Source organism: Aethalodelphis obliquidens, unplaced genomic scaffold (assembly GCF_003676395.1).
Source record: "Aethalodelphis obliquidens isolate GAN/ISIS:26980383/991018 unplaced genomic scaffold, ASM367639v1 scaffold52, whole genome shotgun sequence".
Classification (NCBI taxonomy): domain Eukaryota; kingdom Metazoa; phylum Chordata; class Mammalia; order Artiodactyla; family Delphinidae; genus Aethalodelphis; species Aethalodelphis obliquidens.
In genome coordinates, this window is record NW_020837996.1 from 14575770 (window position 1) to 14600386 (window position 24617).

At 44.9% G+C, this 24617-nt stretch overlaps 1 protein-coding gene across 2 annotated transcripts in view; it reads right to left on the minus strand.

The window, feature by feature from the left end:
• Nucleotides 1-2447: 2447 nt before the first annotated feature.
• ADRA1B (adrenoceptor alpha 1B) overlaps nt 2448-24617 on the minus strand; it is a 617540-nt gene continuing 595370 nt past the window's right edge. For both annotated transcript variants that reach the window (XM_027084407.1, XM_027084408.1), the window contains one exon: nt 2448-3565. In XM_027084407.1, coding sequence (XP_026940208.1) covers nt 2958-3565 — 608 coding nt within the window. In that variant the 3' untranslated portion in view covers nt 2448-2957. The remainder of the gene's footprint in view (nt 3566-24617) is intronic.

Consider the following 24617-nt stretch of genomic DNA (forward strand, 5'->3'; position numbering starts at 1 on the left):
CACTGCTTCTTTGTGCTGCCTGGGTGGCCTCCAAGGATGAGTAATGTGTGAGGTCATTGTAACTGAGCACCTCAGGAAATACCTTTGGTGACTGTGGCTTCAGATATCTGAAGTCCAAATTACAACTTGCATTTGCCCAGTGATTCACAGTTCAGTATTTATGCCACAGTGATCTCATCGAATCCTTTGTGCTTCCTGCTAGGCTGTGAAGGTCATGTCCATTTGATAGATGGAGAAACAGATGAGAAGAGGCAGGTAAATTGCCCAAGGTCACCCAGAGCCAAGACTTGAAGCCAGGTCCTACTGACTCCAAGTCCCATTCACCAGGGATTTTCAAACTTCACGCCGTGGAGCCCTCAGATGCTTGGGGCAGGTGAGGGGAAGGGGCTGAAGACATGGAGGAGGAGGCCAAGGGGGCGAGGCTCTGTCCTCTTTTCCTCACTTCACTGCAGACTGCATTTGTATCAGGATTCTGTGTCAGACTTGTTTGAAAGACTTGTGTTGTTAAGCAAATGTTTCCAGAGGACTATCCCAAACTGTTCCTTCTTCTCTGGGAATTGGGTGCAGGCTCTTCCTTCCCTAGGACTCTCTTTTCTCTACAGCAGCAAGAAGAAACCTACTTTCTGTTGGAGGATATACTCAACCCCAAGATGGCAGCACAAGGGAGGAGAAAATGTACTTCACAGGGATGTAGCAGATCCAGGTCTTAGTCCTAGGTTAGTGTGACTTGGCAAGTTATTTACCTCAGTCTCTCCATCTGTAAAGATGAGGGGATTGGCCTAGATAATTCTGAACATTGTTTTTTCAAATAACTAGTGAATCTGGGGTATCATGCTTAGTTCATAGGATCTTAAACAGAGGTGAGTCACTTGAAATTGTATGAAAATGTAATTTTTTTGTATGTGCATTTTTTTATCTGGAAGGTATATCTATAGCTTTCATTAGAGTCTCAAAGGGGTCTGTGATACAGAACATCTAGCTTCTCTGGATTTTTTCTTTATTTTTCTTTTTTTGGCAGATATGCTGGGAAATCTTACTTCTCCTTGGGGAGGGGGGCTCAAGTTGTAAGAATGGTGTGAGAAAGCTATTTGCAGAAAGGAAACAAGTGTAACATATAAAGATAAGCAGAGCAAAAGATGGGAGCTAGATGAGTGATAAGAGCCAGTGAGCAAGCTAACAATACTGTTTAAGCCCCTGGATCCAGCCATGCCTGATACCCCTACACTTTTCAGCTAAATGAATGACTGCCCCTCCCCCATTAAGGGATTTTCTATTTCAATCGCCTATAGAATAAATGACTGATGTGCTAATATTACTGGGAGAAGCTCTCACCATTTGAAAAATTAATGAATCTCAACTTAGAAAAAGCAAAGCAGGAAGAGAAAGGGACTGGGGTGGGGGTTTTCCTCTTAGGTTCTTTTTTTTAATTTCAGGGAAGAAAAATGCTCCCTCTTTTGTTCCCTATCCATTATTCTTTTAGCAAACTGGTGGCTTTTAGAGGCAGAAAAGACCTTAGAATCAATCTTTTTTTCTTTTGCGGTACGCGGGCCTCTCACTGCTGTGGCCTCTCCCGTTGCGGAGCACAGGCTCCGGACGCACAGGCTCAGCGGCCACGGCTCACGGGCCCAGCCGCTCCGCGGCACGTGGGATCTTCCCGGACCGGGGCACGAACCCGTGTCTCCTGCATCGGCAGGCAGACCCCCAACCACTGCGCCACCAGGGAAGCCCCTTAGAATCAATCTTGTCATTACATAGATGGGAAACCAAGATCCAGAAGAGATGTGACCTTCTCAAGGTCACAGAGTAAATTGGTAGCAGCGCTGAGACTAGAACGGAAGTTACCTTCTTCAAGGTATGCTCCTCTTCTCTGCGTGACTTTCCTCAGTGCTTCTTTCCCAGGCAGGCTGGCCAGTTAGCCGAGCTTAGGAGGGTTCCTGTGCCCATAGGTGTTGCATTGACATATGGATCCTTATCTTGTCCAGAAAATTCTGCAGTCTGGCTCTCTTTTTCAGGTTCCATGGGCACAGGCAAATAATGCAGTGTTTGGTCAGAAGATGCTGGAGGAGGTAAGGGACCAGTCCCCTCACAGGTGACAGGCCCACCTAGGGTGCTGGCCTGGTAGCTCCAACTAGGATCGGGGTCCTGGGGATCAGGGCCAGGCCAGACATTGCCCTATGTTGCCCACAGCAGGAAGATTTGGATATGGGAACGGTCAAAAGCAGGCAGGAAGGATTTATGGGACAAGTCCAGGGCGTCACTTTCGGCCACAGGGTCAGATTTGTTTAGCCCTGAAGGGCAGGAATGGCAAAGGCAGAAACGGGGTCAAGGGGGGGCCGGCACAATCACTGCCCACAGGGCCGGCGGGAGAGACAGGGGCACACCTTAATGTGAACGAAAAGGCAACTCAAGATCTGCCTGCCACCCCGTTCACAAACTACTCAAAGCCGCACAGAAGAAATGACCTTTAATGTCCGACTTTGCTTCCAACCCCGCCAGAGTGCCACCGTTCAGTGAAGTACAGGAGGGGCTTGCGAGGTACGAAGTCACGAGACAAACAATGCCCAGGGTGCCTCCTGGGCACCCACTCGCTCTGCCCCCGCGCGGGCGGCCACACACACGCACACACGCAGACCACACGTACACCGCACAGACACACGTGCACCCACGGTTAAATACATGTACAGAAGAACTCGTTTAGATATATACACAGAGAGAGAGACGGAAATCCCGGCTGGCGTCGGGTCTCCCAGGCTCTCAGCATGCTCGGCCCAGCTCTCCGCGCTGTACCTGGCACCCATGCCCCTGCCAGAAAAGCAGCTGCCCCTCTCCCCGCCCCCCTCCCCCCGCTTCCCCGTGGGGCCCGTGTCTACCGGGCGCCGACGCTCCCTTCCCCCCCTCCGCCCGCCCGCCCCCCACGATGATTGGCTCCCCAGGGAAAGGAAGCGGTGCGCGGGGCCCTAAAACTGCCCGGGCGCCACGGGCATGTTGCTTTTGAAGCCGGGCTGCCCGTTGGCCACGTCGGCTGCGGCCTCGTGGCCCCCGTGGCTGGCGTCTCCGTCGGTCCCGGGGCTCTCGTGCTCCGCCAGCAGCTTGAAGGTGAAGAGCGGGCTCGAGTCGTGGCGGCCGCGGCGGCCCGGGGGCTCGGGCGCGGGCAGGCTCAGGAGGGCGCCAGGCGCCTTCCACTCGGGGTAGGCGCACAGCTCGACGGGCGGCGGCGCGCCGCGGCCCAGGTAGCCGGGGCTCGGCGAGGCCGAGGGTAGGGTCCGCTGGCTGCCGCTCAGGCAGCTGCCGCTGTCATCCAGCGAGTCCTTGCGCGACTGCGACCGCTCCAGCGAGCCGCCGCGCGTCCACGGCCGGTAGGTGTAGGCGCAGCCGCCCAAGAGGCGGCGACGGCGGCGGCGGCGGCCGCCGCGGCACTGGCACCCGAGGATGCGCACGAAGGCGCGCTTGAACTCCTTGCTGGAGCACGGGTAGATGATGGGGTTGAGGCAGCTGTTGAAGTAGCCCAGCCAGAACACCACCTTGAACACGGCGTCGGGGGGCTTCAGGGTGGAGAACAGGGAGCCTGCAGGGGGAAAGGGGTGGGGTGGGTATGGGCAGAAAGACAGACAGCAGTTGGTGAGTAGTCAGACCCCTCTCTTCGATGTGATCGGCCCAAACATTGTCAACCTGTGGCATTCCTGCCTCCAGGCCTTTGCCCAGGCCAGTTCCTCTACCTGGAATACTGCCCTTTACATCTCAAAATAAATGACTCCTACATTCTTTTTTCAGGCCAATCTCCATCACTTAACCTTTGCCCATAAAATCTTTTCTGATCTAGCTAAAACAGCATTCAAACTCCCGTTATCTCTAGATTTCCTAGGGCAGTGCTTACCACTTTCTACTCAAATGATAATAATAATCACCCACAATGGTACAGCTCTTGGGTCTGAGGCACTGTACTGGCGCTTTACCTGTATTATTTTATCCTTCACAAAATGCCATGAAGTATTTCCATGGCAAATATGAGATGTATTAAAGACCTAAAGGTGAAAGGTAAACCTTTATAAGGTAAAAGAAGACAAGGTAAAGGATGACCTTATTGATGGAGAGGTGAAGAAAAACAGCTTAACACTTCAAAAAGATAAACTATGGGGCAAGAATGGGAGAAGATTATTTACAATGTCTAAGACAGACAAGGGATTGATATTTAGAATATATAAGGACTCCTGAAAGTCAACAAGAAAAAGACAGCATTCCTAGTAGATAGTGGGCAAAGAAAAGGAACAGGCAATTTACAAAATAGGAAACCCGAGGTCTAATGAGCATATGCCAAGATGCTCAAACTATTAGGCAGTCAAATAAAGTGAAAACCACAGAGTGATAGAACATCTGTTAGGTTGGCAAAAATTAGAAAACTCGATAGTGCCAAGTACAGACAAGGGTGTGGAGACATGGGAAGTCTCCTGCTGGTGGAGGCAGAGGCTGTGAAGACCTTCTGATCCCATTAGGAATATAGATACCTCCTGACCCAGCAATTCTGCTCCAGGGTAGAGCTCTCAAAGAATTTTCACACAGGTCCATCGGGGGCCATGTACAACTATGCTCAGGGTGGTGTTTATGGTGACAGAGAGTTGGAAAACACCTGGGTGCCCCTCACTGGGAATTATGGAAAGGTAGAGTGGAGTACATGCATAGCACAGCAATTATGCAGTACTTAGAAGTCCTGGATGACATGTCCAAAAAGCAATATGGAAAGATCTTAAATACATTGTTCTTTGTGAAAAAAGTAGGAAACAATGAGATTTATAGCATAATATCTTTTGTTATAAGATACAACCAACCACACACATTTTCAAAAACATTTTCAAGTTAAAAAATATTATACATATCAAATACAAAATGGGTGCCTAAGGGTGAGGCAGAGGGAAAGGGGAATAAGGGATGGGAATAAAAGGAAATAAATCAATAAAGTAAGAGAGAGGCCTGGCTTAGATCGATGACAATGAGGTGCTATGAATTGGGAAACATGATTAACTCATCCCTGTGAATTTGAGGTCCCAAAGCATTTAATGGCAATATTAAGTTAAAAACAATTCCATTTTAAATGCAAGGCAGTTGAGACTTGGAGAGGTTAGATGACTTGCCCCAGGCCACGTAGCATGTTTGTAATATAGCTGGGATTTAAACTCAATTCTGTTTGACTATGAAACGTGATTTTTTGTTTTTGTTTTTAATGCTATTAATCATACCCTCTGTGGAAAAATAAGAAACTATTAAAAAGCAAAAAGGAAAGAAAAAATATTTTAAAAGCACACACACCCATAATGCAGAGACATCACATTTTGGTACATAAACTTTCAGATTTTTTTCCTGTTGTATATATGTATGTAAATGCTTTAAAAAATGCAAATATACTTTACAGAACATTTCGTAACTTCAAACCATGTCCCTAAGCCAGCCACTCCACCTGCAGTACAGTGACTTTTGTATTCCTGTCTTATCTCCTCTGTTACACTGTGAGCTTCCTGAGGGCCTGGTCTTTGGGATCACCTTTGAATCCATTTGTTGAAGGAAGAACATCTGAATGGGAGAAATCTTAGCAAATCATGAAGTCCAACCTCCTCGCTTGGCAGATGGAGACACCGAGACCCAGAAAGTGGCTGCAGATCCCACAGTTGTGGCATAGATGCCATAAGAATCCCTATTTTGTATTGCCCTTGAGTTTCCCCCCTGTAGCACTTGCCCTTCTTGATTATTTGAGCTTCGGCTTGTCGTTACAGGGAGCCTCCAACTTCTCTGCTTGGCAATGCAGGGGTGGTGGCTGGGGGGAGATGGCCAGAGTTCCTGGTGTGGGGTTAAACCAAAGAGGGGTTAACTTGGAAAGAAGGTTATCCATAATCTGGGTAAGTGCTAACTATACATAAAGTATGCTGACTCTTCTCAACTGTGGGTTAGCTCTAGGTGGGAGCCAATGAGGGCGCCACCTCGTGGTTTGATTTGTGACAAGGCTTGCACCATTAGGTTTTTGTCCCACTGTCCCAGATTCTCCTTTGGAATAAGACACTGGACAGAAGGCCCCAGTGGAAATGCAAATATGACGTGTGAACACCTAGTACCCATGATGGGGTGAGTTGTTTCTGCCCAGGGGGATGGTCTTGTTTCTGTCACTGAGTCTAAAGGGCATAGTTAAACTGGTCTTGACAAAAATGGGAAACTGGAGAATAAATTTGGGGAAGTGGAGAGAGGGAGGTAACACTTGGAAACCTTGTGAATCGCCCTGGACGGTAAATGCTGGTGAGCGTGTGCACAGGTAGGCACACCACCCATGAGGACATGTTAAGGCCTGGGATAGAGGCTGGGGAGGCACAGACAGCTGTGGCAAAGGTGGGCAGGATCCAGAGCAGGAAAGCATACTTGCTGAAGACAAACTTGTAACTCTGCTTGCCAATCCTGTTGAAGATGTTAGTAAAATGGTCAATAAATGGCTTAACAGGTGTGTATCCTGAGGGACCAGCTTTTAAAGGATACACAAATAACAATAGTGCTAATAGCTAATATCAGAACCGTCAATCACATTGTGTGTGCTCTTGTACACATCTTACACTAAATCCTTTACACCATTTGCCCATTTAATGATCACAGTAATCCCTAGATGAAGGGACTATAGTTGGTCCTATTTTTTTTTAAAATATTGACATATGTCGTGAATTTTTAAATTTATTTATTTATTTATTTATGGCTGTGTTGGGTCTTCGTTTCTGTGCGAGGGCTTTCTCTAGTTGCGGCAAGCGGGGGCCACTCTTCGTCGCGGTGCGCAGGCGTCTCACTATTGCGGCCTCTCTTGTTGCGGAGCACAGGCTCCAGACGCGCAGGCTCAGTAATTGTGGCTCACGGGCCCAGTTGCTCCGTGGCATGTGGGATCTTCCCAGACCAGGGCTCGATCCCGTGTCCCCTGCATCGGCAGGCAGATTCTCAACCACTGTGTCACCAGGGTAGCCCCCAGTTGGTCCTATTTTATGGATCAGGACACCAGCATATAAGAGTCGTAGCTTTTTACATTTTTATACATTCATTCATTCATTTGTTCATTCATTCATTCCACAAATACGGAGCTCTGCTAAGTGCCAGGCATGAGGCCAACCTGTGGGGATACAGACAAACAGGGGGGTGGGCTCTGCCCTGTGGCAGTCCACAGGCTTGTGGGAAGGCTGATGCATTCACAGTTAATTGCCACAGAACACACATGGCTTTATGATAGGGGCATAAATATCATTCTGTACCTCTGTGCCATGTGGCATTTCTTTCTACGTTCTTCTTCACCTCCATCACAACGGAAGCACCTTGTCAGGGATAAAGACAGTCTGGATCTTTGTCTTTATTTTCTTACAAAGCACTCTCCAAGGACCATGGGGCTGAGATGTGCTCAGCCAAAGGGAAGGGGGTGATGCTGACTTTTCTCATGGCATTTACTTACAGCCACAATTTGAGTTTGGGCTCCCCGAGTTACTTGTTCCTCTGAGAAGAAGGTCATTCTTTGCCTTCAGCCGCTTTAGGCAATGTGGCCTGGTGACTTGAGCTCAGAGTTTGGGATTACAGAAGCCTGGTTTTGCATCCTTTTGGTGTATTGGCTGTTTGACTTTTGAAAAGTTAATTGGCTCTCTCAGGCTAAATTTTCTTATCCATAAATTGGGGATAACATCTGCTTCATAGGGTTATTCTGAATACATGAAAATATCCATGTAAACATACGTGACACAGGGTCTGGCACCTTGAAAATTCATAAATGGTGGCCATTTTCCAAATATACTGTATATCCTGGCCCTTTCATTGCCCTCTTCCAGGAACTCTGCTCTGATTAACCCTACCCGACTCAGACTGAATTCTTCATTCTGTACCCCACAGAACATATACAATCAGACCTTATTCTGTTATTTTATTGTTTGTCTGTTAATTAAGCCATCTCAGGGCTGGCTGAGTCCTTGTTTACCACCCAGACTGTAAACTCCTTCTGGGCAGAAACCATATCTTTATTTCTTTTCCTTTCCAGATTTGTATGTTTTTATTACAAAAGTGACACAATGGAGAATGAATAGGGGGAGCACAGAGAATTTTTAGGGGAGTGAAACTACTTGGTATGATGCTATATTGGTGGATATATGTCATTATACCTTTGTCAAAACCCATAAAATGTACAATACCAAGAGTGATCCCTAATGTAAACAGTGGACTTTCGGTGATTATATGTCAGTATGGGTTCATCACAGTACCTTCTTGTCAATTTGAATGTGAACCTAAAACTGCTCTAAAAAATAAAGTCTATTGGGCTTCCCTGGTGGCACAGTGGTTGAGAGTCTGCCTGCCGATGCAGGGGACACGGGTTTGTGCCCCGGTCCGGGAAGATCTCACATGCCGTGGAGCGGCTAGGCCCGTGAGCCATGGCTGCTGGGCCTGCACGTCCGGAGCCTGTGCTCTGCAACGGGAGAGGCCATAACAGTGAGAGGCTCGCGTACCGCAAAAAACTAAAAAAATAAAAATCAGTAAAGTCTATTAAAAAAAAACCTCACTGACCCTTAAAAAACTAAAAATAGAGTTACCTTATGATCCAGCAATCCCACTCCTGGGCATATATCCAGAAAAGATGAAAACTATAATTCAAAAAGATACATGCACTCCAATGTTCATAGCGGCACTATTTATAATAGCCAAGACATGGAAGCAACTAAGTGTCCATCAACAGATGAATGGATAAAGAAAATGTGTGTATGTGTACACACACACACACACACACATTGGAATATTACTCAGCCATAAAACAAAATGAATGCCATTTGCAGCAACATGGATGGACCTAGAGATTATCACACTAAGTAAGTCAGAAAGAGAAAGACAAATACCATGTGGTATCACTTATATGTGGAATCTAAAATGTGGCACAAATGAACTTATTTACAAAACAAAAACAGACTCACAGACATAGAAAACAAACTTATGGTTACCAAAGGGGAAGTGGGGGAGGGATAAATTGGGCGTAGGGGATTAACAGATGCATACCACCATATATAAAATAGATAAACAATAAGGATTTACTATATAGCACAGGAAAGTATATTCAATATCTTGTAATAAACTATAATGGAATAGAATTGAAAAAAAGAATATATATATATCCGAATCACTTTGTTGTACACCTGAAACGCAATATTGTAAATCAACTATACTTCAACTAAAAAACCCCTCACTTACACCTGCTAAATTAAAAAATTACACATTACAAAAAATCTATATAATATAGAGTGAAAATCCTTTCTTCATTTAAGTGGACAGGACCAGAATTAACAGTTTTGTTTTTATTCTTTCAGACGGATCTTTTTTAATGGGGTCATACACATACCTTTCCCCAAATTTCTTTCTTCACTTAGAATGCATAAAAGATATTTCCCCATGTCACAGCATTACATTCTGTCCTCTGGATATATAGTAGTTCACTAAACTCTTTCCTGATGATAGTCAAGTAGGTGATTTCCAATTTTTGGCTATTACAAACTGCAGTAATGACAAGCCTCATGCATTTTGCTTTTCGCACGTTTGAGTGTTTCTGCAGGCTAACCTCCTTCACGAGCAATCACTGGGTCAATTCCACATTTAAGTCCCGACAGCTAGCCAAATTGCCTCCTGAACTGGTCGTACCAATTTACCCTCCTCCCATCGACTGTGTATGAATGTGATATTTTCCCTACACCTCCACAACTCTGGGTGTGGTCAGTTCTTAATCCTCATGTGTTTGGAAGCTGAATAATGACCTCACCTACCCTCTTGTTCCATTTGCATTCTACTTTGCTTCGTCCTCCTGCAGACCCCGGCATGACTCTCGCACCCTGAGCAAGCCCTCAGTGACTTCTGACAACGACTGCCCTTTTCTCGTTAGATTCCGATTCCTGGGACAGAATCCTGGTTCTCTCACCAGACACATGACCCTGGGCAAGTTTCATACTATACCTAAGCTTCAGTTTCCTCATCAGTAAAATGGAGCTAATAAGAATACCACCTTCCCTGGGTTGTTGTGAGGATTAAACATGGTAAAAACATGTAAAGTTCTTACTAGCTTGTTGGGTACCAGGTTCCTGCCACCTCAATCAACTCTGCATTAATGCTTATTAACCAAATAATAATTATTCCTGTAAACCACTCATTGGGCTGGAAATCTAATTACAGGAAACCTGTCTGATAACTTGATGTATCATTTTGGGTAAGTTGCTTTCCCTTTCCGGGCCTCAGTTTCCCTCCTTTAAAAAAATGTATTTTTTTATTTTACTGAACTAGAGTTGACGGACAATATTATGTTAGTTTCAGGTGCACTACATAATAATTTGACATGGTTTCCCTCCTTTAGTTGAGTGGTTTGATCTGAGTCCCGTCCAGCCTTAACATTCAGAGTCTCCACGAGGCCAGAGCTAGAAGCCCTGCCCATCTCCAGACCCACCACAGAGGGGCAGTGCGGGTCAGGGACTGGACTGCCAGCTGCCTTGGATTCCACACATATGTTGGACCCTTCCCTCCTCCCTCACCTGCCAGCAGCATAGCAGCCACGTGGATTAGTGGCCCTGTTTGCTACGCCAGCCTGCCCTGGGGGGAGCCAAGAAGCCCTCGTTAATTAGGGAAGGTGCCGAGGCCCTTGGGGCGTGAAAGCGGATTGGTGACAGGGATCTTTTTCTCTGGGCACCCAAACAGACCTTTGGGGGCCAATGAAGCTGCCAGGAGAGGAAGCAAATACCAATGGGAAATGTGGGTTCCTGGAAGCCTGCTCTCTCTGCTGGAAGCCAGGGCTATGCCTGCTCTTTGCCAGGGCCACTAACTTGCAATGCATGTCCCTGAGCCTGTCTCCACTTCTCTTGCTCATGAAATGGTCCCACGCTCTTTGTCCTGTGTCTTAGCATCATGGCTTGGCAGGACTCCGAAACCTTCTTCCTTAACAGAAGGTCAGTCAGGGTGAGTAACTTGCTCAAGGTCACTCAGCTGGTGAATGGCAGAACGATGGCCAGAACCTGTTCAAATGTCCTTCAATTGATCCAACAGAGATTTATCGAGACAATGGAGTCCAGTGGTTAAGGACCTGTTCAGACATCACAGGCAGGTACAGCTGGGTTCAAGTGCTGACCCTGACTTCCCAGATGAGTGAACTTGGGGAAACTACTGGAGCTCTGTTTCCCAGAAAGTGGGGATGGTGATAATTCTGTTCTGCATGGATGAGTTGAGCTTAGGCTTGGTAAGTGCCTGGCATGTTGAAAGCACGCAAAGCTGTACTCAAAGTACAGTTTGACTGCTTCAAACACAACTACTGTTACTATTGCCAACACTGCTATCACTGCCAGTACTACTGCCAAGAAGATGAGGAAGGTGGCAAACAGGATTAGATCTCCTGTGCAGACCAGGCCTCAGAACTCTCACCCTGCTGCTCTTTCCAATACAGGCCCAGGAATGGGACTCCAGGTAGTTCTGAAACTTGATGAAATTGTACGTGATGTTCATGCATTTTTCTGGCGGAGAATCCATAGCTGTCATCATGGGCTTGGGTCAGCAAACCTGAAAGGGTTAAGCCTCAAGTCTAGGCTAGACCCATCTCAAGTCTAGGGCTTCCTAAGCATCAGTCATTCTACCATCCGGACCACCCGTTACTTAATGTTTTTCTTTAAATCAACTCACTTTTGGTATCTAAGCTAAATTTTTTTTTTAAAAAGGAAGATTTCTATCATTTAAAAACCTGCATCATTTGCTATAAACAATGCAATGGTAGAGAAAAATAAGATGAAAACTAAACAATATTAGTACCTCTGGATGCCTCCATACAGTAGTGGGTCTGAGCCTGCTCCCTTTTTCAGAAAGGGAGATTAGCTGGGGTTGAGGGGTGTTGAAGACTTGCTGGCCCTAAACTGAGAGGAATTCATTCCTCTTTGAGGACCCGAAGGATTGAAAGAGAAGTGAACAGGGAATATTTTCTCACTGGAGAACCCAGCCCCTGGCACACAGTAGTGCTAAACAAATATCTGTTCACCGACCGACCGATTGAATACGTGACTCAGAGTTTTTTGTGCCATCTCTAGCTGTCACTTCAAGCTATCTTGCACATCACTCAGATCTGTAGTCATTTTGAGTAGCATTATGGGTGCAGCCCTGGGAAACCACTTGCGGGAGGCCACATGGCTCCACTTGGTTGCCTCTTGCTAGCCTCTTACTGAGGTTTTTTAAACAGGTCAAATGAGACAACACCTCTGAAAGGGCTTGGAGGGGTTGAAAGCTGCACACCTGGATGGGGTGAGCAGGAGGCAGTACTTGAGAACGGAGGGATGATGCAGCAAGCAGATGGTGCAGTGATCCCACTCACATCACTTGGCTTTGCATGCCTGAGGGCGACTTAGAGGCATGGTGAAGTGCAAGGATCAAAAGCTAAAGTGGGGACTTCCCTGGTGGCGCAGTGGTGAAGAATCTGCCTGTCAATGCAGGGGACACAGGATTGCGCCCTGGTCCCGGAAGATCCCACGTGCCGCGGAGCAACTGAGCCCGTGCGCCAGCACTACTGAGCCTGAGCCCTAGAGCCCACGAGCCACAACTACTGAAGCCTGTGCTCTGCAACGAGAAGCCACCGCAATGAGAAGCCCGCGCACCACAAGGAAGAGTAGCCCCTGCTCACCGCAACTAGAGAAAGCCCGCACACAGCAATGAAGACCGAACGCAGCCAAAAACAAATAAATAAAATAAATATATTTTTGAAAAAAAGCTAAAGCGGAGCAGGACCAGCACACGGAGAGGGACTTCTTGGCTGAACCATGGTCCCAATGGGTCACCTTAAGGTGCTATTTAACAGATCTGAACAGTGAACCTCCCTCCACTCTTCAAAACCCCAAGGTTTGTTTGTGGAGTAGTAGCTACTGTTTAACAAGCTCTTATCCTGTGTCAGCCACTGGCCAAATGCCTAAACATCTTTACGCCCATTACTCCTTCAACCTGTCTGTTCCCAAGGCAGCCCAGCATGACTGCGCCTGGCACGGCTCTAGGGGGCGCCATTTCGCACTGCAGTCTATAGCGTTCCTGGTGACTGGGTCCAACCTGCCGCGCCCGCTGGAGGCCACAACTATTACACTTGGGGGAATGGAAGGCAAGTTGCTCCAGGTCACAGACCTAGTGGGGGATAGAGTTTGAACATGAATCCAGGAAGCCCTAACAGAAGCTGTCAATCACTTCCAATACAGTTCATGGGGAAACAAAATACACATGTTGGTGTGTATAAAAGGACAGGAAAAATATACATGAAAGGAGACATCAACCATGTATATCTTTGGGTGGTGAAATTATGCATGAATTTTCCCTCTCTGGGCTTTTTGGTGTTTTCCAACATTTTCTCCATAAACACGAATTAGTTTTGTAATTGGGAAAAATCCAATGAATATTATTTAAAAAAATGAAAAATGAATCAAAAGATACTGTGTTTATGGGGTCCTAGTTATATGTCAGCCAACTACCTTATGTTCTATTTCATTTAATCCCCCTGACAGTTCTATGAGCAAAGTGGGATTATCCCTACTTTACAGATGAAGAAATGGACCTGCAGCTAGAAGCCAACACTTGCGCAAGGTCCTCCACAGGTAAGAGAGAGAGAGAGGTTGGAAATGAGATTTTTTGTTGTTAAGCCCAGCAGCCTCCTCTGTTAGTTCCTGATGTGCCTGTCGGTTCCCTGATGTGCCTTATCCTCTTACTATAGGGCTCTTTAATATTCCTTCATTAAATACCGGTTGAAGGAATGACCAGTGGGTGGGCTTGGAGACGGCAGCAAGGCATAGAGGGATGTAAAGCATCATTTATCTGGTCCCCCCAGGGCTGGGTGGTTTGTAACATCCCTCTGAGCTCTGACATTCTGGGTCTGTGGGATTATAAATTTGATTTGACTTATTTCACAGTCAGCATCACACAAGCAGACATCTCAAGGGAGCCAGTGGGTGGTGAAACCATTTCGATCAGCTGGTAAATAGAGTGGAGCTCCCTTTCAATGTGGCTGTTATTAGGAGCACTTGGCTACACCTTTAGCCAAGCCAAGACTCCCCAGTGGAAACAGTCTGGTCCAAAAAAAATTCAAAAATTGAAAACACTAGTTGCTAATTCTTTCAGCACTGGCTTTGTGAAGGAAGTTTCCTTGGATTTGGAAATTCCCTTCGAGGTTTTTCCATTTTCATTTGCTGCTTAACCCTGGAATGAGATCACAAAATTGTCTAACAAATACAATATCCTTGGGGCCAAAGAGACACATGTTAAGGTTTACAGCAAATACTGAAAACAATAATAATCACCAGAGCTACCATTTATAATGAACTAGGAACCAGTTATTAGGTACTATGTTTATAAACATTCTCTCATACAATCCTTCCAGAACCTTGCTATTAATATATCTCATTTTACAGATGAGAAAACTGAGGTTTAAGACATTAATGAAGTCACATGTCTAGTAAGTGGCAGAGTTAGGATTAAAGTCTAACTCTGAAGTCTACTCACTGGTTCTTACTCATTGTTTAATAATAAGAAAAAGAAGCTACTATTCACTTCCTTAAGCACCAGGCAATTTCTCCCTCAACTGGGAACAATCTTTCTCTTCACCAAATTGTCATAGTATTTTATCTGAGGCTAAAATATGGCATTTATTACTTTCTATATTGAATTACAGTTGCTTAGGGCTATGCCACATCTCCTCAGATTAGACTGTGAGCTTCTAGAAAAAAGAGTTCATGTCTGATTCTTCTCTTTCTGCTCAGGGCCTAGCACAGTGCCTGACACAGGACAGGCACTCAGCCAACATGTGTTACAAGAATAATATTAGTAATAAAAATGACAAAACCAAAAATACGTTAGCCTCTGGCTACTCAAAGTGAGGTTCATGGGTAAACAGCATCAAAATCACCGGAGTGCTTGTTAGAAATGCAGAATCTCAGTGATCCAGTGAATCAGAAGCTGCTTTTTAACAAGATCCTGAGGTGAGAAGCATTGCCTTAGTCCACATTATAATTTTATTGTAAAAATTGTTTTCCTGGGTGTCTTGGGCTTCATGATGGGCAAAGGCTGGGTTCCGAACCACTTCACCATGGGATTGACTTGCTTGTCCCAAACCCTCCAGTGGCTCCTGTAGGTTATAGGATAAAGTTCAAACTGCTTCGGCTGGAATTGAAGACCTGCTCAACTTGGCTGCAACGGACTGATTCTTCACAACACGAGTTGACCTTTCCGGCTCCTTTCCCTGTATCTACTCTGTCCACTGGTCTGAGATGCCCATTCCTTTCCCCTCCTCCTCTCCATCCCTTCCAGGCCTGGCTCAGATTCCTCCTTGTCATAACCACAGCCCATGATGCAGAGCTTCCTGTGAAGTGTGAAAGCAGAAGGAAGGAGTGAGCAGGCTGTGAAGACCTGCTCAGATCCAGGTAACCCGACACACCTTAGCTAATTTCACTCCCACAATAAGGCATGACGGAGAACTGTGTTCTGTAATTCTCAATTTTCAATTTACAGATGAGGAAATAAAGTCTTCAAGTGTATGGAACTCACCCAATGTTACACAGCTATTAAATGGTAGAGCTGGTATTCAAACCCAAATCTGCCTGGTCTCAAAGCTGGGCAGTTTTCACAACAGATGATACTGCCTCTCAACTCTTAGAATAGTTCTGGTTGGGGCAAGGCTAGAATTATTTACTTCTTATTTATAATGGTCTTTCTATATATTTTATATGGTCATTAAAACACAGAAGCCAAGAATTTTGTGGCACTCTACCTCGATGGTTCTTAACCTGAAAATGCTGGTTATGCAAATAATTTAGCATCATAAAATTTCAGGGGCTCACAGACTCACTGAATCCCATCCATGGGTACCCAGGAGGTGCACAGTCACCAGATTAAGAGTCTTCTGCTATTCTCTCCACAGAATTCTATCACAACAGCTGTTGAACTCATTTATTTAAGAGTCTGTCTCCCTTGTTTACAAGCTCCTCAAGGCCAGGGTCAACCTTACTTTTCCTGTTTCTCTAGCACCAAACACAGAGCTTGGGTTACAGTGAATGTGTAAAACTATTTGTTGAGCACATAACCTCCTCTTCATGTGCCTGGCTCAGTATCTGGTTCATAGTAGGTGCTAGGTAAATGGTTGTGGAGTGATTCTCTTGCTTATAATGTGCTTCCTTCCTCTTCTTTATTTAAATGGTAACCACAGGCCAATGCCCAGTCAGTTTTCATCTTCTTCCTGAAATCTTTCCTGACTGCTCCAGGCTTCTTCTCCTATATTTCCCATCAAAACAAAGGCCATACCACATGGATTCATATGGAATGTCATTCTTAAGAGATGTGCCACTTGTCTCTTTAGGCAGCATCAAAGCTCTCTGAAGACGGAGTCTGTGTTCTGTACTTCTAGCACAGGACTGGGCATGGGGTCCGTGCCATCAGTTGCCTGCTGGTTACTTGATGGACCCATTCCAACTTCAAAGAGGGAAGTGACCTCTTGGCTTAGGCCCAGAGTTGGGAGCAGATGGGATGGAGGAGTTTCTGCAGCACTTAAGGGTCTATCTTTGATGCCAAACTGAGTGTGTTCCATGCTTTGACCTCAATGGCAATTTCCCCATAGAACCCTTTTAAAACTGAGTGTTGGGGGGAACATATGTGAAGGAAATGATACAACTTTATGGAGGGGCATAAAAAGAAGACATGTATAAATGGAGAGACATAGCTTGCTTTAGTATAGAAAGTCTCCAAGAAAACTTCAGTTCTCCCCAAATTCATCTGGAAATTCAAGATAATCTCATTAAAATACCACCAGGTTTTTTTTGGGGGGGGGTGGTAGACAGGAGAACCTAAATGATCCCTAACTAAATATATGGAAGAATATAGATTATAGAAGAATAACCATGAAAAAATAGCCAGGTCAATTAAAATAAATAAAGAGGAATGGTGGGAGTGGTGTGGGAAGATGGGGAAACTTACCCACACGGAGAGTAAAACCTATCATAAAATCGTATCACACCGTAAAAGTAATTAAAAAATACCAGGGCAGGAGGTGCAAGAAAATGCAGATAGATCAATGAAATTATACAGTTTATAAACAGAACCAAATATCCATGAGAATTTTATATGCCATTTCAATGCCTGTGGGGAAAAAACAGATTATTCTCTAAGTGGTGTTAGGACAAGAGTCTCTAGCTATTTAGAAACAAATGAAGCCGGACCTCTACTTTCTTACATTAAAATAAACCCAGATGGATCTAAGATTTTAAATATTAAAAGGTTATTAAGATATAAGAAGATGGAAGTGAATATTTTTTATGATTTTGAAATAGGAAGGATCTTTTTAAGCATGACAGAAGTTCAGGATCCATAAAGAAAACTATTGCTGCGTTTGCCTAGACAACTCTATAAGGTCATAAACTTTGAAAACAAACTTATCAGAATTGAGAGAAGCATCTGTAAATTAAAGGACAGTAAAAGGAATATTTCTAATACACAAAACTCTCTTTCAAATCAAGAAGACAAAGCAACTCAATAGAAAACAAAGCAAATCATATGGATGAGGAAATAACAAGAATAAGTACAATGGACAGCCAGTGAATTAATGAAAACCTCATGAAATCATTTACAAAGCAAATAATGTGAATTTAAAAGCAGCAAAATATTTCAGGTCTATTGGTTTGGCAAAAGTATGAGAAAACAGACATTTGCATGCATTCTGTGTGGGGCTACAGATTTTGGGTGGAAAACTGGTGTTATCTGATACAATTGAAATGAGCACAACTTTAGCTTTTGATGTAAGTACTCAACATCCAGGAATTTATCCTACATAAGTACTCTTAAAAGGGAGCAAAGATAAAAGTACAGGAAACTGCAGTGATGTTCCCCCCAAATGGGAAATAACCTGAATTCCAGCCATAGGGGATTATGAAATAAACCACGTAGCATCCACGCATTGAAAAACCATACATCTATTAAAATGGTAAGCTAGGTCTACATGGAATGAGGCCCATGCCAGAGTTAAGTAGAAAAAATCAAATTTCAGGAGAGAATGTCTAATATCTGATTTTTATAAAAAACATTTTTTGTGTGTGTGCGCGTGTGTGTGTGTTCATAGAAAAAAATCTGGGTGAATGTGAAAAAAACTGTTCATAATGGTTATCTCTGGAGGATGGCTGTATGGGAAGATTTTCACTTTTTATTTAAAATTCTTTTTGCAATGAACAATCATTGCTTTTGTAATTAGAGGGAAACGGAGAGAGGCAGGCAGGAAAATGAGAGAGAGAGAGAAAGAGACAGAGAGAGTTGTTGAAAATATAGGGGGAAAGACCCAGCCTAGGGCTAGAAGCTGGCCGACCTTTATTCAGGGTCAGCACAGTTCTGGGCCTCGCTTCCTCATGTATGAAACGAGGGGGTTGCATTAGCTACCGGGGCTCCCTGCTTCTTGGATTGTCAGCTGTGTTCACTCCATTGCAGAGGTGGAACAGATATGAGGGGAAAAGTTACAGATATACCTGTGGCCAGAGTGTCTTTGAGCCTATAACAAAAAGGCTGTGCAATACTGGATGCTGCCCTCAGAGGGAGCAGATGAGCCTGCTGCTTGGCTGAGAAGCTCGGTACCTTGGGATGAAAGGCTCCAGAGAGAACAGGGACAGTTTACTGGCTTTGGGGAATCAGGTGGTAAAACGCTGAGATTGGACCACTTAAGCCATTAGGCACCGTGCAACGCCTTTCATCCCTTCTCTCAGCAGCTGTCCACTGACTCCCCTGCCTTCCACTTTCTGACTCATCCCTCTGATCTGTCCTCTGGCTGGTGGTAATCCAAACTTTTTCCTATAACCACTGGCTTCCCAGGTTCAGGTTGGGACCCCTGCACAGCTCTGCATCTCCTCTCCACTTGTCAGGCCTGGTCTGCGATGCACTCCTCCTCTGGGGGCCACACCTGGGCGTCATGCCTGCCTTGTCACCTGCAGCCCTTAGAGTGAATGATGCCAGCCTGCTGTCTCTAGGGCGTCTTGTCTTCTCACCAGAGCCCTTGCCTGCCTTTCTTTATCCCGAGGGCCAGGGATATCGCTGGTGTCATGAATATTGTATGATGAAAATGATTAGTCTTTGCCACTGCATACGTGCCGCTGTCCAGATTTTAGCAAAGCAGGGCCTTCTCCTGCTTCTCAGTCCAGGTCCACAGACATGCCATAAAATGACCCTGAAATTGCTGCCCTTTCTCATAGCTCAAAGGCTCCTCATTGCTAGGAAATTTGCAGATGCAAGTGCCCGAGGGACAATTTACTGCTCAACTCAGAGATGGCCTATAGGACAGAGAGCTGGCTGGGCTTGCTGCAGCCACGGGAGAATGTTTTCCCGTTTCCCTGAGAGTTTCCCTGAGAGTTTTCCCGTTTCCCTGAGAGTTTCCCTGAAGGGACAAGATGTAATTCAGTATTTACTGCCTATGCTGTTTATATATGTGTAGCCCAGGCATCAGCTGGGGGCCTTTCCACCCCTTGAAAGCTAGGCAAGATGACTGTGAATGTCCCTTTTCCATAACCCTGGGATGTCCAAAGCCCTCCCTCAAAGTCTCTGGATTCCTCGAGTGGGGCAGGGGGAATAACTTCATTCCCACCACTCTGCTTCTTGGGCTCTATTTCCCTTGATGCCTGCTCTGCTTATACCACCTGGAAGCAGTGATTCCACGAGAGGAAAATTACCCGCACCAAGTGTTTAAGGTACTACTACTCAGTGCTGGGCTCCCTGGCCCCCTCCTTGTCCTCTCTCACCTCAGCTCCTCTCCTCGCAGATTGCTCCAAGAGTTCCAAATTCTTATTGCTTTTTTAGGCAATAATTTCTGTTCTCTCTTCTGGTAGCTTTGGCATCAGCCTTGTTGAGGGCAGCGAGGAAGAGAGGCATGGAGGTTGTGACGGGGGAAATGGGTTTCACTTTCTACCTTCAGCTCTATTTAAGATTTTTCCTAAAGACAGTTCCTTTCCTCAAATTACTAGATTTTCAGAAAATACAATTTCTTCACCTCTTTCATGTAAATATACATGAAATATATTCTCAGTTTGATGCAGGTTTTTAGATTATTGCTTGCAGTGGGAGGTCCCCAAGCTTTGTCCCACTTTACAGAGAGTCTTTATCGAACATCCCTTAGGTACCTGGAACTGGTTGAGAATTTAATCCAGGAGATTAACATTGACTGGGGAAGCAAGGAGATTTCAACAATTATTTTATTCAGTACCTATAAGCCGGTGAGGTGAATACAATTATTATGCCCATTTTATGGATGAAAAAAACTGTGTCTTAGTGCAATTAAAGAAATTGCTCAAGATTACACAGTGGTGGAGATAGGATTCAATTCCAGGTCTGACCCTGGAGCAACTGATCTTTCTGCACCTCAGTGCTGATTCCCACAGACTGGGGACTTGTTATATCCCTGGAACGTTCTCTGTGAAGGCACCTAGAAGAAAACCAGGAGGTGCTGGTTACATGTTGGGATGGAGAGATAAGTGTGGGTGATAGTTTGGGAAGGAGGAGTTACTTGACTTTGCTACTTTCAGAGAACTTTCCTGCAAAAACGATTTCATCTTTGCACATTTTGAGGAGACAGGAGCTGGAAAGGCAGGGAATTGCATCCCCTTTGTGCATGAGGGTGCAACGGCAGTGGGGCAATGTGTCTCAGAGAGCTGGTGACCTCAAGATGTTTAGAGCCTGAGAGAGGAGGCCTGACTTCCTGTGCAGTGTTCTGATCACAAGGAAGGTGGAGAAGTCATGCTGACTCTCGTGATAGTTAGAAATGGACTCAACGTTTATGATGGTGCCCAAGAAAATACAGAAGATGGTGGTGATCTGAATTTAATAACGACAACAATAAGAATAGCAGTTACCGTCTACTGGGAGCTTACAGGAGGCAAGCACTGTATCAAACTCCTAACATACATTATCTAACTCTGTACTCAAAACATTTCAATGTGGGAGGTAGAGTTACTGTCCCCATTTTACAGATGTTGAAATTGAGGCTTAGAAGTAATTTGCTCAGAGTCACAGAGATACTAAGTAGTAGAGTTTCTGCTCTCCCATCTTCTGCTATTTGGACCTGGTGAGGAAGGCCATCAAAACACCAAAGACTAAAAGGACATGTAAAAACACTGAGCAGATTCCACAAGGGAGTACAGGGTGCAGGGGGAAACAGAAGAGCCATGTTTGGGTGTGAATATACTAGTTTTCAGATGACTCATGTTCCCAGCCAAATCCAGGAGGAACTGTGATTATTTAGAATTGAAAAGTCATCGTCTGCCATCTCCTGGCCTTGTGAATGTAAGTCCCAGGGACCCAAGAAGGTGGGAGGAGAATGGATGCTTAACTCACAAATCCTTCCATCATCTGTAGATGGGCAATGCCAAGAACATAAGCGAGAGGACGGGGCATAGGATGGAGAAAAATTAATAAACAGAGATCAAAAGATAGAGTTAAGCCAGACAATGAAAGGGCAGAACAGCCCCCTTTCCCATCACCACACCTCCTCACATTTCTGACAAGGATATGGTGGTCTTGTGCAAAATGAGACCCCAAGGTGGCCATCGACGGGCAGCAAGGACAGGGCAGCTCAGCTTCCAGCCTGAGGAGCTGCCTGCATCCTCTGTGTGTGTCTCGCGGTCTGGTAGCCCTAGCCTGTCTATCCAGATGGAGCTGAATTCTCCACTGGGTCACCCAAAAGGTGACCCAGTGAACTAGCAATTCACTCCAGAGTGCTAATTCCTCTGTCTACCTCCTTCCTCTCAGGCTGGGACCAGATGTTCCACCCCCAATTCTGAAAATGCCACTGAGCCTCAATGGATCATTATTAAACACGGCCCCCAAAGTACATGCTCAGGCCAAGGAAAGTTCCCAGAAAAATCTTCCTGGCAAAGCAGCATCACAGCAGATGGATGGGCAAGGTCCTGGCCCTCATGCTCCCCTCCCCTCTTGTCTTCATCCGATGCTTCTGATAGGAGAGGGGTGGGTAGGGTTGGCGGAGGCTTGACTGATCTGGGATGAGGCTTTCCAGACCATAACGGAGCAAGATGCGAGGGGAGATGGTGAAAGACACTAGTGTGTGAAGAAGAGCATTTGGCAGAAGGAGCCTTGTTCTTTGGAGGCTGCTGAAGCGCACCAATGGGGTCAGGTCCAGTGATGGCCTGTCCATCTGCTCGGAGGTCTTACTGGTTTGGTGGAGGACAGCATGACTTCAGGAGAGAGTTTTGACCGGGGTACCTCCACTCCACAGGGCAAATGAACCATTTTAGTGCCTAGGCATTTTATTCCAGCCTCTTCTGATCTGGTTCCTTACACTGCAGGATTGTTAAAAAGAACAGTCTGGTGAAACCAGCATTTGACTGGGTTCATTAGCCCTGTTTTTAGTTTTAGTTTCAGTATTGTTGATATATCGATCCTCTAGCAAGCATAGGAGTTCTTAATGGTGTCTGTGAATTCCTGAAAAATATGGGGTTATTTGATGTGCACATGTGCATTTTCTGTGTAGCTGCTTCATAGCTTCCATCAGATTCTCAAAGGGGCCCATGTACCAAAAAAAGGATAAGAACAATTGGTTTAAAGAAAATCAATGATTCAGTGGGGAATTGGGTTGCACGTATGCTCTAAAGAGCATGAATAAGCTATCAGAAGTCTGAGCTTCATTTCTCTGACAATACAAATTAATAGTGTCCTGTGCTGGCGATGATGCAAGTGAGTGGGCATTCATATCCTGACGGTGGGAATATTGATTGGGACATGCTTTCTGGAGGGCAATTGGACGATATGACTCAGAGACCTTACAATTTTATGTATTTAGTTATCTTGAAATTACAAGTCTAAGAATTTATCTTAGTGATTAAGGGTGCTGCCTCTGGAGTCATTACCTATGTCACTGTGGGCAAATTACTCAACCTCTCTACTCCTCAGTTTCCTCACCTGTAAAATAGAGGTAATATTACTTATTCATAGGACTCCTGGGAGGGTTAAATTAGATAATACGAATGAGGTACCACCTCATACCGGTCAGAATGGCCATCATTAAAAAGTCTACAAATAATCTAGAAACAATAAATGCTGGAGAGGGTGTGGAGAAAAGGGAACACTCTTGCACTGCTGGTGGGAATGTGAATTGGTACAGCCACTATGGAGAACAGTATGGAGGTTCCTTAAAGAACTAAAAATAGAACTACCGTACGACCCAGCAATCCCACTACTGGGCATATACCCTGAGAAAACCATAATTCAAAAAGAGTCATGTACCAAAATGTTCATTGCAGCTCTATTTACAATAGCCCAGAGATGGAAACAACCTAAGTGTCCATCATCGGATGAATGGATAAAGAAGATGTGGCACATATATATATAATGGAATATTACTCCGCCATAAAAAGAAACGAAATTGAGCTATTTGTAATGAGGTGGATAGACCTAGAGTTTGTCATACAGACTGAAGTAAGTCAGAAAGAGAAAGACAAATACCGTATGCTAACACATGTATATGGAATTTAAGAAAAAAAATGTCATGAAGAACCTAGGGGTAAGACAGGAATAAAGACACAGACCTACTAGAGAACGGACTTGAGGATATGGGCAGCGGGAAGGGTAAGCTGTGACAAAGTGAGAAAGAGGCATGGACATATATACACTACCAAACGTAAGGTAGATAGCTAGTGGGAAGCAGCCGCATAGCACAGGGAGATCAGCTCGGTGTTTGTGACCGGCTGGAGGGGTGGGATAGGGAGGGTGGGAGGGAGGGAGACGCAAGAGGGAAGAGATATGGGAACATACGTATATGTATAACTGATTCACTTTGTTATGAAGCAGAAACTAACACACCATTGTAAAGCAACTATACTCCAATAAAGATGTTAAAAAAAAAATGTCTACAAATAACAAATGCTGGAGAGGGTGTGAAGAAAAGGGAACCCTCCTACATTGTTGGTGGGAATGTAAGTTGGTCCAGCCACTATGAAAAACAGTATGGAGGTTCCTCAGAAAACCAAAAGTAAAACTTCCATAGGCATATACCCACTCCTGGGTATATACCTGGACAAAACTCTAATTCAAAAAGATACATGCACCCCTATGTTCATAACAGCACTATTCACAATAGCCCAAACATGGAAACAACCAAAATGTCCAACAACCTATAAATGGATAAAGAAGATGTGGCATATATATACACAATGGAATACTACTCAGTCATATAAAAGAATGAAATAGTGCCATTTGCAGCAACATGGATGCAACTAGAGATTATCACACTAAGTGAAGTAAGTCAGAAAGAGAAAGACGAATATCATATGATATCACTTACATATGGAATCTAAAACAGGGCATAAATGAGCCTATCTACAAAACAGAAACAGACTCACAGACATAGAGATCAGACTTGTGGTTGCCAAGGGGGAGGGGAAGGGGGAGAGGGATGGACTGGGAGTTTGGGGTTGGTAGATGCAAACTATTATGTATAGAATGGATAAACAACAAGATCCTACTGTATAGCACAGGGAACTATATCCTGTCTCCTGGGATAAACCATAATGGAAAAGATTATAAAAAAAAGAATGTATATATATATATATACATATATATATACATACATA